At 42.5% G+C, this 16,795-nt stretch overlaps 1 protein-coding gene across 1 annotated transcript in view; it reads left to right on the top strand.

Annotated features, from left to right (window-relative positions):
• The first annotated feature begins 6,789 nt into the window (after nucleotides 1-6,789).
• The window catches only part of ssu72 (SSU72 homolog, RNA polymerase II CTD phosphatase), a 103,078-nt gene continuing 93,072 nt past the window's right edge, over nucleotides 6,790-16,795 (top strand). The window contains exon 1 of the mRNA XM_078558060.1: nucleotides 6,790-6,982. Coding sequence (XP_078414186.1) covers nucleotides 6,903-6,982 — 80 coding nt within the window. The 5' untranslated portion in view covers nucleotides 6,790-6,902. The remainder of the gene's footprint in view (nucleotides 6,983-16,795) is intronic.

Genomic DNA, 16,795 nt, shown 5'->3' with positions numbered 1-16,795 from the left:
CAGTCATGCCTCATGCAATCTGCACTCCTGAAAATAAACAGAGCACCATTGGCAGTCCCCGAGTTATTTGTTAGGCAACATCTGTCATCTCTGGAGCTGAGTGGAGTGGCGACCAGACTCATCTGTCAGCGAGGCTACTTTCTCCTCCTGCACTGACAGCTCTCTCCTGGCGCATCTTTCAGCTCAAGTGATCAGCGCATTGTTCCCAGCAGAATGCCAAACGTTGTTTAGAGAATCAGATCGCTGCTGTCAGCAGCCACTTTCTGTCTGCTCTCCGACTCGATTAAAAGTAAAAAAAGATTGAAATTAAATTAGATGCATTCAGTCCTCCTCTAATACAACGTAGATTTTCATTAACGGTCTGTCTGTTATATCTAACATTCTTTAGTCAGTTAATAAAAGGTCATTGTCAGCGAGGAGATCGATTATTAAATCGTAGGAAGATCCAAGGGCTAGTCAGCCCTGCTCCATTCAGAGACCGAATGCAACTTCCATCTAAATGTACATTCGATTTATATGTAAATTTGATAGACTCCACCAGCCCAGATTTCAGGTTAGGGCGATCACTCTGTTTATTTCAATGTTAAAGTTAGCTTGTACAGATCTTAGTTATACTAAGTTATACTTAGTCTGCCCTGCTCAAACCTTGATTTAACCCCAATGATGAGGGTTTCTCACAGGCCTGATGTCACCTGCAATGATGTTATTTTCATGACTCGTGTATTTATCAACACTTGTGCCTTACAGCAAACTGAGGTGGAGGGGGGGGGAGAGTGCAAGGGGCCAGATGAGAAGCAGGGAGATTGAGGGAGCAGGTTATATTTCAAGATAGGGAGGGATGAAACTATGGAGCTGAATTTTCATGTGTAGGCCCTGATCCCACCATCAGGAGGAAATCCATGTACGGAAAGGACACATGCTGGTACTGGGATCCAGATGGATTTTTGAGGAGGCGGCCAATTATGTGGCCGCCTCTGGGAGCCCCATCCAATTAAGGATGTACTGACACATCACCAGCCCCACCATCAGGGAGCAAGCCCTCCATTGGATAACCAGAGGCTGCAACTGTGGCCATTGGTGGGTGGGGGCTCTGGGGGGATGGGGTTTCTGGGGTGGATGGAGAGCTGGCCCCCAGCAACCATCTCCCCTCCCAGGACCTGGCAAGCACCTCTCCCCATACGCCCGTCCCTCCACCCCATTCCCGCAACCATCCCACCAGGGTCTGCCACCAGGGGGCCGCTTACATCCTGTTTCATGTTTCATGTTTCAAACTCAGTGGGTGGGGGCACATGCTGACTTTCAAATTCCTCTCAGATTAGCCTTGATCCAACCTTTAATTGGCTTAATAGGCTAGTCAGAGGTGGGAACATGGTGGGAGACTGGCACGCCAGCTGGTGGCAGGAAATTGCAGGCACATCTGCCTCTGGTCCTGCCTCTGCAGCCATTTAAAAATTTGGCCCATGGAGTTTTAAACACAAAGAAATGAATTGTAGTTTGAGGCATTGACTACTATAGGTCAGTAATTATGGGAATGATAGGTAAATAAAATTTAATTGTGCAGGATACGATTTGGAGAGCAGAGATTTGAATGAGCTAAAGTTTACAGAGAGTTGAGCATGAGAGGCTGGCCAGAAGAGCACTGGAGTAATTAAGTCTGGAGCTTACAAAGGCACTTAGAAATCTCTCAACAGTGGATGGGCTGAAGTTGGGTGGAAGTCAAGCATCGTTACAGACTTGGTAGTAAGTGGCCTTTGTGATGGACATGGGGGTTGGAAGCTTAGTTTGGAGTTGAACAGGTTGCCATGGTTGCAAACAGTCTGGCTCATCTCAAACAGTAGTTGAGGGCAGGGGATGGAGTTCATAGAGGCGATATTGAGCTTGTGGTGGGGATGAAAATATTAGCTTTGGTTGTCCCAGGGTTTAACTGGAAGAAGTTAGGGTTCATCCAAGACTGGATGTCAGACAAGAAGTCTGAGAGAAAAGAGTCAGTGGAGGAGTAAAGAGAGGTGCTGGAGAGGTAGGTACTGGTGTCATCAGCTTGCATGTAGAAGGTTGCAGTGACCTTGAGAGGAATGAATAAGGTAACTTTTTTTTGTTCATTCATGGGATATGTGCGTCACTGGCTAGGCCAGCATTTATTGCCCATCCCTAATTGCCCTTGAGAAGGTGGTGATGAGCTGCCTTCTTGAACTGTTGCAGTCCATGTGGTGTAAGTACACCCACAGTGCTGTTAGGGAGAGGCTTCCAGGATTTTGACCCAATGGCGATATAGTTCCAGGTCAGGATGGTGTGTGGCTTGGAGGGGAACTTGCAAGTGTTGGTGTTCCCATCTGTCTGCTGCCCTTGTCCTTCTAGATGGTAGTGGTCATGGGTTTAGAAGGTGTTGCCTAAGGATCCTTGGTGAGTTCCTGCAGTGCATCTTGTAGATGGTACACACTGCTGCCACTGTGTGTCGGTGGTGGAAGGAGTGAATGTTTATGGATGGGGTGTAAATCAAGCAGGCTGCTTTGTCCTGGGTGCTGTCGAGCTTCTTGAATGTTGTGAGACAAGTACTTATCCAGGCAAGTGGAGAGTATTCCATCACACTCCTGACTTGTAGATGGTAGAGAGCCTTTTGGGAGTCAGGAGGTGAGTTACTCATCGCAGGATTCCCAGCCTCTGACCTGCTCTTGCCATCAGCTATCAGTCCCAACCCACCCAAAGCTGATAATTCTTCTGTTGTGGATTTCCCTCCCATACTGCCTGTTGAGTTCTTATTTTCACGGAACTACTGAGTCCCTTCCCCTAATTCACCGGAAAGAAAATCAAACAGAGCTGTCAATACCATTCTGATCCTCAATCACTTCTCAACAGGTACCAATCCAGCTCCTCAAGGTATCAACTGATCCTGAATCACTTTCCTTCTCTGGAATATGTTCACCATTGATGGGGATTTTTTTCTCTAAAATCGAATCTTGCCTAAGGCTTATGATTTTTTTTTACTTGTGTCCCTGTTCAGTTGACTGCAAGACCTCCCTTCATTCATTTGCCCCTTAGCAATGTTAGCCACCCAGTGTTCGGTCGACTATTTCCTACTTGAACAAGCAGGAAGTGGACTAGCCTGGGCTTATTTTCTGCTGCAGTGCCTTTTGTTGAATTACCTGGTAGCATGGCGAGCCTATAGTTCCTTGAGTGAGTTTCCAGTGTGACCAACTGTCCAAAGTCAGGGCCTCTGTCCCTGTCTAGTTTCTTCCCTCATCTCCCTATGCCTTCTCTAAGATAATTTTGTCCATGAGACAGACATACTCTTGCTCCCTTCATCCCATTCCTACCAAAGCCCCTTCTTTGTTCACATGCTAATTGACATTGTAAATTATTCCTTCTCAACAGGTACTGACCATCTGCCCTCAAATTTGCAATCATTATCAGAAAATCCACCAGTTCTTGACAATTATCAACTCATCTCCAATCTTCCTTTCCTCTCAAAGATTTTTGGCTATACCATTGCTTCCTATCTCCACAGCCAATCCTCTGTTAGAGAAACTCCCAAGCCTGATTCTACGAGTCATACAGACTCAAAACGTTAACTCTGTTTCTCTCTCCACAGATGCTGCAACACCTGCTGAGTTGTTCCAGCATTTTCTGTTTTTATTTCACAATCCCATCAGAGCTGGCTGACTCTTTATATACATATGAGTACAATTAACTAAACAGGACTCAACACATGTTCACCTTATTACCTTAAACTACGAGGTATTTAACATCCATCAACAGAACCTATTAGAACTAACACCCTCCATAACTCTATTTGAATTGCTTGGTAGTACAGAACTTGAATCTTGCTGAAAAGAGAGACATGTTGCCGAAGCTTTTCATCTTGCACTCATCAGGACAAACAGAAGAATGCCAAATTTTGAACGATCACTACAGTTTATACAACAGGAGAGAAGGGGTGCTGATTAGTTGGAAAGTCAACTCTGATTGGCTGAGGCATTACCATAGAGAAAGCAACAGGGACCTATAGGCTCGCAAGTAATTCAAACAAACAGCTGAAGGAACCTGCTGCTTGCTTAACTTGTTGTTCAAATTTTTGAGATAATTTGCCTTTCCAGGGTAATTTGAGGTAGACCATTAACGGGCCGCTACCATCAGTTTAAAAAGATATTCTGCCTACCACACAAAGCAACGTTGTGTATGGACTTCAGTGCTGGTGCAATGCCAGGTACGTAGGCTGTACCTTGCAATGATTGGCTGATCGAATTAAACAGCATGTTCCTTCAGTTGTTCACAACAGGCAGAGTACAGGCCGCATTCAACCTTACACTTGCAAAACTCCCTAAAAAATCGACTATTAGATGTTATTCCGCATTTGGGCAGCACTTGCTGAACAATCCTGAGTGCACTAACAGGTATACTACAACCAATTTAAGATAATCAGTTGAGCTCTTAATCTGGCTCATTTACATTTGCTAGAAGCAACATACATTCATTGCAGGGACCCGTTCTCTGCAAACAAAAGGAATACGTTCAAGCTTTGTGCCTTTGTTGAATTACCCGGTAGCATGGCGAGCCTATAGTTCCTTGATGCTTTCTCCATGGTAATGCTTCAGCCAATCAGAGGCAACTTTCCAACCAATCAGCACCCCTTTTGTCTGGTTGTATAAATGTGGTAGTCATTTGAAATTTGGAATTCTTGTGTTTGTCCTGATGAGTACAAAATGAAAAGCTTCCGCAACATGCCTATTTGAATTCTTCAAGGCTGCTTTCTGCCCATCTCACAGTGCTAAAATGGTCCTTGACAAAGTCATGAATGTGGTTGTGTTCTTATTCCTCTTTCTTGATCTCTCTGCAGCCTTTGACATAATTGACCACACCATCCTCATCCAATACCTTTCCTCCATTGTCCAGAAGTGAGTTTGACACTTGCATGGTTCAATTCTTACCCATTTGATAATAAACTGCATTTCTAGCAATGGCTTTTGTTTCCACCTCCAATGACATCACTTCTGGAGTTGCCCGAGGTTCCATCCTTGGCTACCTCCTCTCCCTCGACAGTACACCGCTCCATGGCAACATCATCTGCAGTCATGGAGTCAGCTTCCCCCATTGGGGAAAAGCAGATGTTCTATCCAAGAATGTAAACTGCTCCAACTGTTTCTCAAGTTTCATGTTAAGTCCCATCATTGAACAAGAATTAAGAACTTGGGAGTGAAAGGCTGAACCAATTTTAGACATCGTTCCTGCAGCAACTTGATCAATTTTTTGCAGTCCAAATTAGGAATAGTTGATAAGTCATTAACACTGTATCTCATGATTAGAAAAAGTCAGCTAATTTATTTCTTGTATTGTAGAAAGTGATTAGTCAGGTTAGCTGCAGTAAAGGAACTCATACACTCATGATCTGCATGTATCACAGCTGTTATCACTTTCTCTACAATTAAGATTGAATTGAAATCATGAAAGGAAGGCTTGCATTTGTTTGGCACCTTTCACAGCCTCAGGACATCCTAAAATGCCTGAGTACTATTGAAGCATAATCACTGTTGAGTCTGGGAAACCAATTTGCACACAGCTTCCACAGAAACAACAAAATAAATTAGCAGATCATCTGTTCTAAGTGTTGGTTAAGGGATAAATGTTGGCAGGGACGCTGGGAGAATTCCTTCTTCAAATAGTGCCCAGAGATCTTTTGCATCCATTTAAGGGTGCAGGATGGTCCTTTTTTTAATGTCTCAGCTGAGAGATAGCACCTCCAACAGTGCAGCAATTTCTCAGTACTTCTGCTAGAGTGTCAACTGAGATTATGTGCTCAAGAATGTGGAGTGGGATTTCAAACCATTACCTTCTGATTCAGAGGTGAGAGGGTTAGCGCTGTGCCAAAACTAAGCCCTAAATATATAGTAACTTATATATTATGTTATAGCTAGTGCAGTGACAGAACATAAATAGTGATATATCATAATATAAAGATATAAACTCATAGTGACCAAATAGAAATTGTGACATAGTATTCCAAAATCAGCTCTTTGGGAACAGGTGAGATTATCTTGTAAACAATGTGACAGATTAGAATCTCATAAATTAAATTAAACCTATCTACCCATCACAAGTGTGAGTCAGGAAATGTGTTGGCTGTGGCTCAGTTGGTAACACTCTTGAAACTAAGTCAGAAGTGGATTCAAAATCAAGTCCCACTCCAGACGAGCACAAAAGTCTAGGTTGACACTCTGGCGCAGTACTGAGGGACTGTTGCATTGCTGGTGCTGTCAGATGAGACATTAAACACAGGCCCTATCAGCTCTCAGATCTCCCTAAAAGATCCCATGGTGCCATTTTGAAGCAGAGCAAGGGAGCTCTCCCAATTGCCTGGCCAATACTCATCCATCAATCAACATTATCTGATCATAATCGCACTACTGCTTGTGGGAGCTTGCATTTGCACACATTGGTAGCCACATCTCCTACTTTACAACAGTGACCAGACTTCAAAAGTGCTCTGAAGTAGTCATGCAGACTCGAAACATCAACTGTTTCGCTCTCCACAGATGCTGTCAGACCTGCAGAGTTTTTCCAGCATTTTCTGGTTTTAATTTCATGTTTCGAGCATTCGCAGTATTTTGCTTTTATCTTCAAAAGTGCTCAATTGGTTGCAAAACGCTTTGCGAAATCCTTTGGCTGTGAAAGGCGCGATAAAAAGTCGAGCCTTTGATTGGTGCTCTAACCAGGCGCCTAACTCAAAATGGAGAGCAAAGCGAGTCCCGTGTGAGGTCATTTCCGTCGACGGAAGTGCGCACTTGGATTATTCCCGCCGGAAGTGGGTGGTCGTGCGCAGCCATTTTGTGTCTGACCGGGCTCCGGTCGCGCGGTCGCCGCTTCCGGTCGTTATATTTTCGTTTTTTTTTTGGCGGCGGCGCGAGGAGGAGATGCCCCAGAATCCGCTGCGAGTGGCGGTGGTGTGTTCGAGTAACCAGAACCGGAGCATGGAAGCGCACAGCATCCTCAGGTAACCAGTCTCGCCGCTCCCCGGGCCTACCGGGCAGGAGCGAACAAACCGAGCCCCGCCGCCTCCCTGGCTCCGGGCCTACCTCCGGGACTTAATCTCAACCCCACCCCAGTCGTGCACCTTCCAGAAGCCGTTCCATCCTCCCGGGGCCAACGCGCGCCCTCGATATATTAAACCCACTACTTCGGGCCTATATGGCCTACTTGGCCGCACCCCTGTAGATGAATTTGTTGCTGGGCTGGGATTGTGCTTTATTTCCCACTCTGTGTGCTGGCTGGCTGCCTGCCTGCCGTCCTCTCACCACCCCCTCCAAACAAATCTTTCTGCAGTTATGTGCCATCTCTTCCCCACCCCTTTCCAAAAACACACATACACTGTCTGCTGGTGTGCCTCGTCTTTTCTTCCCTAAATTTCTTCCCTAAATCTCAGCACGTGATCGTATCCAATCTCTTCCTCTTCAGCCCCCACCTCACTCCTGTCTGGCATCATCCTGGAATACAGAGTTAATCCCTGGCTCTTTTCCACTATTCATTGTTTCCTTAAAACTCGTGGATTTTGTCACTAAGATCACCATCTGTCCAGTTGCCCCTGTGCCCTTTCTCTTTGATCACCTATCCAGATCTATGTGCCTGACCCTGTACTTGAATCTAAGACCCACCTCTTATTTTTGACCATATTACTAAAATGATGACTATGTAATTTCCCTTTCTGGCCTCTTTGCTAGCTTTCATTGTGAATTGTTACTTTTACTACCTTCCTCCCTTTCAAATTTACCATTGTCACTCTCCACAAAAAGACCCACTGTGTGCTGGCTGCATGTTGCCACTCTTTTCCCCTCCCCACCCCCAAACAAATCTTTCTGCATGTGACTCTGTGCCATCCTTTTCCTGGTACACAACTACTCCAACTTCAGCCTACCTTTCCCCTCAAGGTCTTGAATGTATTACTACCTGAAATCAATGTCTGTCTTAGCTACAACTCAATGTGTTTGACCATACTGTACTAATCCCCCTCAACCTGTCTACAGTCATTGACATGGTTGACTGTACCATCCTCCTTCAGTGTGTCCCCCATTGATCAGGTGAGTATTGCTTCTCCAGTCATAGTTAAAGAATCTGCTGTCTCTCTTTCCATCTCCACATCATTACTTCTGGGGTGGCGCTAGGATCAGTCTTTCGTGACATCAATCAAAAATATGTCTAGTTCCAAGTGTGCACTGATGATGCACAACTTTACTTCACTGGTCCCCCTCCCCCTTGCATTGCCCCTTGTCAGACTGCTTGTTCAACATCCTGTTCTGGATAAACTGTAATCTACAATAGAATATTGGGAAGACCAAAATTAATGTCTTTGGCTCCCGCCACAAACTCTGTCCCCTTGCCCTCTCCCTGATCTCTGTTTCAGATTGTTTGTGATTTTGGAGTGCTTTTTGACCCTGAACTGAACTTCCCACACCATATTTACTGTTTTCAACTTGCACCTCTGCCTCGGCCCATTTGCTGCTGTAACCCTCATCAATTCTTTTCTTAACTCCAGATTAGATTAATCCAATGCCCTTCTGGCTGCCTTTCTCATCTTTCGTTCTCCATAAACTTAATCTCATTGAAAGTTCTGCCCATAACTTAATTTGCACAAAGTCCCATTCACACAAGTTCTTGTGCTTGCTGGCTGACGATTGGCTATATTATTTTAAAATTTTAAATCCTTTCATGACTTTGCCCTCCCTTTGTCTGTAACCTCCAAGAATTCTGCATTCTTCCACCTTGTGCCTCTTGTGCAGAGCCCACTTCTTTCATCCCACCATTGGTAGCTGAAGGTACAGCCATATTAGACTAAGCTTTGGAATTCCCTCCCTAAAACTCTTCAACTCTCTTCATTTAAGATATTCCTCCTTCTTTGACCAAACTCTCCCTCACCTGACATACTGTTTCCTTCCTTCCTTCCTTTGGCTCGACATCAACTTTTGTCTGATTATGTTCCTGTGAAGTGCCTTGGGAAGTTTTACACCCTAAAGGTGCTGTAGGAAGTGTTTTTGTGTTGTCTCTCCGTCCGCCCCCGCTGTGTGCAGATGTTTCTCCTTCCCACCATATCCTCTGTGCACTTGTGTGACCGGGGGTTGATTTCTCCTCTAGTACAAATTGCGCCGGTCCCTATGGGGCGTGGACCACTGAACTCTGCTGACTCTGCTTGGCAATATCCTTGTTTATTTAGGTCCGTTCACCAAAGATTTACCAAATAAAACATTTTTGGACTTAGTCCTGGACAATGGCCTTGGAAAGTTACTTGAGACTGGAATAATTGGCAGGCTTTGAATCTGAGGATCAAATGATTCAAAATTTTAAATCATTTGGATGTGATAAATTCTGCGCCAGAAGTAAAGCTTTCTTTGGAAAAAAAAACTTCAGATTTCTTTTTGTTAATTACTTTTCTTTTGATTCAATTCCTTGAAGCATTTCTGGGTTTTAAAGTACATACTAGCATGCCCAAACCTGAGCATGCATGTGGCTTTGGAGTCAGTTTTCCACAAAATTGAGTGTAGCTCTAAAAATTTTGATTCTTATCCCTGTTGCTCTTCATTGGCCTGTGCTGTGGGGCTGCCTTGCACCTGTTTAGCTGCTTGGAGTTTCACGGGAGCCCTTTTTTATTCTGCTTCGCTTTAGAGAAGACATGTGGCCCCTGAGCTGGAGAAAACTCAGCAAAATGAGGGGATTACTCAACTCATTTGAAATTAGAAAGGGGTTAAGTTTACCCATCCCAATAGATTTTGTTGAATTTGAACTATTTGGGTGGCTGTCACTTGTTAAACATCTGATTCCATAAATGGCTTCACTTTGTGATTACTGTATAGTAATTACATGTTGAAGTTAAGGTGACTTGGATTGTTGAAGCTTTGCTAGTTGGTCACCAGAGGCTGCCAGGATTTGTTGCCTGCTAGTTTTGCTTCTGGCTATCTATTATCCTCGGTTAATTACAGTACTGACAGTAAACCTTTCAGTATACTTTGACTTGTGAAAGTAAATGAGTAATAATTTGATGCAGGATAAGGGTCTTCATTAACAGTGATTATCCTTTGGGGAAAGTGTATTTTTTAGCATTTCCCCACTGACTGGTGGCTTAGGTTTTGAACGCTTTCTATTAATGTATCCCACGACCCTAGAGAGTCCTTTTGTAAATGATTTCTTTTTGATTTCACCTCAGCTCACCACGCTTTGCAGGAGTGATGCATGCAAACTTCCAGATGGCACTATTTCAACACTGATTCCATTAAGTGTGCCTTTAAGACATGCAAGACTGATCAAACACTTAACATAATGGATTTTTATCCTGATGGATAAGACTTGTTTTTCTTTGTTTGCTACTGGTTTTCATGGGGATTTGGTAAGATGCTATTTGAAGGTGGGAATGTTCATGATTTGGGATGGTGGTTGCTGGTGTTTTCCATGACTTTAGATTTTGATTGGACTGTGCCCACATATGGCAGTGTTAATTCAGACTGCTCATTGTTCAGGGAAGGAATGGTTTACTCACTCATTAATTCATAACTTATGTTTACAACTAACTTCAGCCCCACTTCCACCTCTTTGTTCTGACCCAGTTGCATTGATTACCATACTTGCCAGATTATGACTTGGGTAGCTGGTTTGTTGGTGCAGAGCACCGCAGGAAAATTAGTGACCTTGTAATCCCCAGAGGGCATGGTGAGTGTGCATACTTGACTTGTAAAATTTGCCGAGGGACTTTTGATGCATTTGGCTACGTCCACAGTTTGTCTAATGCCACATCAGAGTCTGGGCTTTGTGTCTCTAGCTGAAAATACAAAAGAAAACAAGCCTTTCGTATTTCACAACAGCTTCTGTTGCATTGTAATACTGAGTCAAATGTCATTGTAATGGATAGGGGTAAATACCATTCAATAAAGGCTTGGCCGCAGTATTGGAGTAAGAATTGCCTGCTTCTGTAGAAGAATGGGCTGATTAGTTTCACTCAGTTGTAGTTATCTTTGTATGTTGTAAGCTGTTGTTACAATTCTTCTGTCATCTCAACCATTGAACAGTTTTTTTTCAGAAAGGAGACTTAGCAGTGACCTGATAGAGGTCTTTAAAATTATGAAAGGGTAGACCAGGGTAGATGTGGAGAAAATGTTTCCCTTCTGGCAGAATCCAAACTAGGAGCCCATAAGTACAACACAGTTACTAATTCGGTTTGGAAATTTTGAGAAACTCCATGAACTCTCATGGGTTGGAATGTGGAACTCGCCATCACAGGGAGCAATTGAGGTAAATAGCTTTCAAAAGAACTTAGATGAGTACATGAGAGAGTGAGGAACAGAATGGCTGAGATGAGGTAGATGGAATGGGGGGGTGGTTGGGGAGGTGCAGACTCGGATTATTAATATCAGTACAGGCTAGTTTGGGTGAATGGCCTGCTTCTGTGCTGTATGTCCTAAGTAACAAATGATTCCAAACATCACACCTGCAGAATTTGGAACATGCTTTTGATTTTTCATGTACTAATGTTGCTTTCAAGCTCCTTTTGCTGCTTGGTGTAATCCATTTGTAACCTTATCCTGGTAGATGGTTAAATTTCTAGAAATTCTTAGCACTTTATCATAAGCCACGTGAAATTTGCATGGGGTGGCCACACTATTGAGTTTGAGGCAATCATAATGTGCTGATGTTTATTAAGTATTGAAGATTGGTAGTGTGCTAAAGGAGAGGCCACCATGTTCCCCTGGAATGCTTGGGCTCTGATCATGGGTTGTATTCTTACAAATTCTGGTCTTTGGCTGAATATTGCAGAAACATTTCTTGTGAAAGTCAGGGCAAATATTTTCTATCCTAATGTACATCTCATAGTACAAGCTTCAGCAAACCAACTTTTGCACGAACTTCCATTTCAGGCCTTGGAGATTTAGCACGAGTGAAATTTTTCTTATGAGCTATTTTCCATTTGCCATCTCCTTGCTGCTGTATGGCTTCCGTGATTGCTGGCTGCCTCTATACTTCACAGGTTGCCATTATTCATGCATAAACATGGACACTGATTATCAGCAGGATATTTGACTATGGAGACCATCTCTGACTTGATTCCAATGTCCCCAAAGCAGCCCTTTCTAGTTGGGTGATTGCTGGATTGTAATCAGCATGAATCCTTGCCAGTTTTTAATGTACTTATGTTTTGCCATATCACATCAAATTTTCACTTATTCTCAAATGCTGTGAATGTTCTCTGGGTCAACAGGGCAGCCCTTCTACACCAACATTCCAAAAATAGCTGAGAGAAAATGACCCCAATTAATTAGAAAAGACAGATGTTTAATGTCTCAACAGCAACTTGCATTTGTATTGACCCTTTAATAAAGCGAAACATTCCAAGGTGCTTCAAAGAAGTGTTAAACTAAATTAACACTATGCCACATGGCGATATGACAGGTGACCAAAGCTTGGTTATAGAGTAAAGTTTTAAGGAATGTCTTTAAAGGAGGAGTGTGTGTTGGAGAGGTTTAGGGAGAGAATTCCAAAGTTTGGGGCCTAGACTGCTGAAATTATAGTTGTCAATAGTGCAGCAATTTTAAGAATTGGAAATGCACAAGGGACCAGGAATGGAACAATGCAGAGATCTGAGAGTTGTAAAAAGTTAGGGTGGGACAAGGCCGTGATTTGGAACAAAGATGAGAGTTTTAAAATGGAGACATTGCTGGACCAGGTAGCAATGTAGACCAGCAAACACATGGGTGAACAGTTCTTGTCTATCTGATAGCACTGCAGATACTCCCTCAGTACTGGACTGGTATGAACTTGATCTGCAATTTCTGACTGAGATGGGGGTACCACCAACTAAACTGTCTGATTCTCTCCCACAGAGTCAATTAGCTAAGTTAACTGCTCTCCAACTGAGACTTGCAAACTCAGCATTGTTCAAGAATCACCTCTGGAGCACACTGGCTTGTCTGGATGTTCTACCTGGGTGTGCTTCTATTTGCTCACATTTGGAGGAACTGAAAATTATTCCAATTGAATAATTAAAAATTTTTGTAATTCTTCTTGCAGTATTTCAAAATTTCTGTGCAGAATAGTTTCATTTGCAATCTTTGCAAATTGATGTCAGGTACACATTGCTTAATTGCTTAGTCCAATATTGTGCTGGAATGTGGGTCTAAAAGTTTTCATGGTGACTTGTTCAGAATGTAATCAAGGGATTGTTCTCTAAGTCAAATGTGGAAAAATATTCAGTATTTGGGTTTGATGCAAAACTCACTAAAGGTTGTGGCAGAAATTATTAAACCATTAATTCATTCTGCTTTTTGAACAGAGCCATCTGGAATTTGTTCAGATCCCTGTTTGAACAAAGATGATGCTGGTGATCAGACATGTGGTGTTGTTTCTTCCTGTTTTATTCCAACAGTTGGCAGCAGTATACTCTGCACAGTCAGTGCTCCAAACTCCTCTGACACTGAAATGTTCCTTGCTCTGCAGGCCATGGCCATTTCAACCATTACACCCTTTTTTGGAACTCTCTCAAACTGCGCCTCTTTACTTTTATCCCTGCTGTTAAACCCGAATGCTCATTTGGTTGACTGTTTTCATCCTTTCTGCCCCTCTGTTAGCTTTTTCCTCTCACTTGTTAACCCTTTTCTCAACTTTATGAAACAGATTTTCTTTACTTGAGCCTGTATTCATTGAAGTTTAGAAGAATGAGAGGTGACCATATTGAAATAAGATTCTTAGGGAACTTGACAGGGTGGATACTGAGAGGCTGTTTCCCCTTGTAGGAGAGTCTAGGACCAGAGGCCATAATCTGAGTAAGGGATCACCTATTTAAAACAGAGATGAGGAATTTCTCCTGAGGGTGGTGAATCTGGAATTCTTTACCGCAGAGGGCTGTAGAGGCTGGGTCGTTAAGTATATTCAAGGTTGAGACAGACTGATTTTTAATCAGTAAGGGAATCAAGGGTTATGGGGAGAAGGCAGGAAAGTGGAGTTGAGGATTATCAGACCAGCCATAATCTAATTGAATGGCAGAGCAGACTTGATGGGCTGAATGGCCTACTTCTGCTCCTATGTCTTATGGCCTTATGGTCTATAAAGTTGCATGAAAACAGGAAATCTGTATTAACGCGCAATCATAAAGCACAAAAAGCAGATCATTCAGCCAATCGTATCCTTTATAGAGCAATCCAATTAATCCTAGGCCCCTGAAATTTTGAAATGTTGTTGCCAACAGAATGTTCAGTGAGTGTTGAGTTTAAGTAAAGGCACATAGCTCACAGTTTAAAACTTGGCAAGTTCTGACATGTCTATAAAAGGAATTATTGTTGCATAAAAACTAAGCTACTGTATTTCATAGGCTGACTCAGCAGTTGGTTTTGATCAGAGAGCCGCAAGTTCCTGACATACTACAGATTAAGTTCTTGTGATTACTTTTCCATAAGTGGATGACTCTAAGGGTTTCTAATAGGTACTTTCTGTGCCGTATCCAAAGTGGGAAGATGGGATCGCTCAGGTGTGTCTGCTGTTTCTGTTAATATTGCTCAGTATGATGTGACAGGGCCTCCTCCATTTTGTGAGAAGGGATGCAAGGCAGTGAAGTAATACTAGTTAGGGAGTTGCAACAGTGTGAGTAAAACTAAAACAAACCATGTGACTTAATTAGGATGATATTGGAAGCAAATGCTGCTGAAGTGTTGCAACTATCAAAGTAGAGGTGCAGTAATAGCCAAAGATCAGCGAATTTGAATCAAAATTACAGTATGTATTTTTTTGGGAAGTTCAGTGAAATTGCTTGAACGCAGAAGCAAACTGGAAAAGGGTGAGTTTTCAGGATTACCTCTGGCCCTTTCTCATCCTCTGAATTTAGGGTAAAAAAAACTGTTGGGGAATATATTATAATGTGGTAAATACTTCAAATTTGATACTGTACTCTGCTTACTATTAGTCAGCTTTTGTGTCTCGCTGCACTTGCACTAAAAGTTTAGCATTGGTGTTCATTAGTTTGACTTTGTGCCAATGTTAAATTTAGTTCTATGGACTGAATTGACTCAAAAGCCCAATGACCCTCCTCCCATGGAGTGTCTCACTCTGTTTCAACGCAGTGTTAATTTGGGCAGCAGTTCAGGTTGCATTTGTTTCATCTATTGTTGATATGAAATAAAAGCACTGTGCCAATGATAGAATGACATTGTAAATGCAATAGAAAACACCGTTTAACTCATAATAAATACCTAGAAGCAACCTGATTGAAGAGAAGCCGAACCACTTTATCTGCTTTAAATGATGCCGCACATTTTCTATTAAGATGCAAGCCATTCACACTAGTTGGCGATTATTGCATTGCAAAGTAACTGCAGTGCTGAGCTCAAGTAGCTCAATCAACTTTAAGTAGATAGAATTATCTGTTTAATCCACAGGTTATTGAACAACCAGCAACTTGGGAGTGCAGAACCTTTCACTGATCTACATTGTGGGCATAATCAAAAGTTCCAATGCTTTCTATGTAAACATCACTCTTTCCAAGTAACTGCACAACCCTTTCTGCTGGAAGGCTCAGGTGTATTTGGATATTGGGTGGCTGTGATGGTTTTTTTTGGTTCAGCTGGGATGCCCTCTCATCAATGAAAAGTTTATCAATATTAATTGCCTGGAGTTGGGGACACTGGGTGGCATCAGGCTATCTGAGTCTTGACAAGCAAAGTCCAGGCAGTGTAATCATCTTTGTGCTTCTGTTAATCACTAGTTTGAATTTTGTGGCTGTGGAAATTTGGACAGCTGTGGGATCTAGAACAGGAGGAGTGTAGAGGATCAAATGAGAAATTTGGGGCATAGGTTGGGTAAAAAAAAATTAAAAAGACAACCTTCAGCTGATGAAATGTGCTACCAAAGTTAATTGAAACTTTTTAATCATGGGATTCATTACATGGTTGAAGGAAAAGGGAATATGGGAATAAAGCTGACATGATGGATGAGGGCCATTACCCAGTGGAGAATAAAAATTGACTTGGGCTGCATGGCCTGTTTGTTACAATTTCTATGAAAGCGCTGTTGATAAATCCAAAATCAGAATGCCAAGACTTGTTAATATCAGTAACCTGAGATATATGCAGATTAATGGGAGTATAAATTTAAACTGTGTATGCAGTATTGAAGCCCTGCACTATCCACCATACGAATGCAGAAAGCTTGGATACTTCTGATGTAGGTTAACCCATGAAATAATGCTTGCAAAACTCAACGCAATGTCTGACAGATGTAATTCCTCAATTGGACAACACTTGCTGAACAATCCTGAGTGTGCTAAGAATTACACCAAGAACCAATTTAAGATCGGTTGGGATTGCAATATGACTCACTTGCTAGAAGCTACATATATTCACATGCAGGAGGGACCTGGCCTCTGCAAGCAAAAAATAACATGTCCAGGCATTACGCCTTTGAATTAAATAAAAACATGGGGGACAATAGTTCCCTAGTACATTAATTGAGGCGGTGCCATGAAGAATCAATCAGCAATAAAATATAAATTGTTGCTTCCATTGAAATTTGGCATTCTTGTCTGTCCTGATGAGTGCAAGACTAAAAACTTCGACAACATGTCTCCCAGCAGTATGCAGATGTTTGCTTGAGTGAAGTACTGGCATTTGGCTAAATGATGTGGAGCTGTATCCAACACGAGCCAGTGTGTTTGGGGTCTTTGAACCCTTCCTTTTAGAAGGGTTCTCAGCTATTCAATCTGCTCAAGATCAATAAATTGTCTGTTGATTTGCCACATGAAATGAATAAAATCCACATCTTCATATGTTCTCGTGTTTTGTCCTTT

The sequence above is a fragment of the Cetorhinus maximus genome, chromosome 15 (genome assembly GCF_964194155.1).
Source record: "Cetorhinus maximus chromosome 15, sCetMax3.hap1.1, whole genome shotgun sequence".
NCBI classification, from domain to species: Eukaryota; Metazoa; Chordata; class Chondrichthyes; order Lamniformes; family Cetorhinidae; genus Cetorhinus; species Cetorhinus maximus.
The sequence above is the reverse complement of the archived record's forward strand: the minus strand, read 5'-3'. Positions and strand labels throughout refer to the sequence as shown.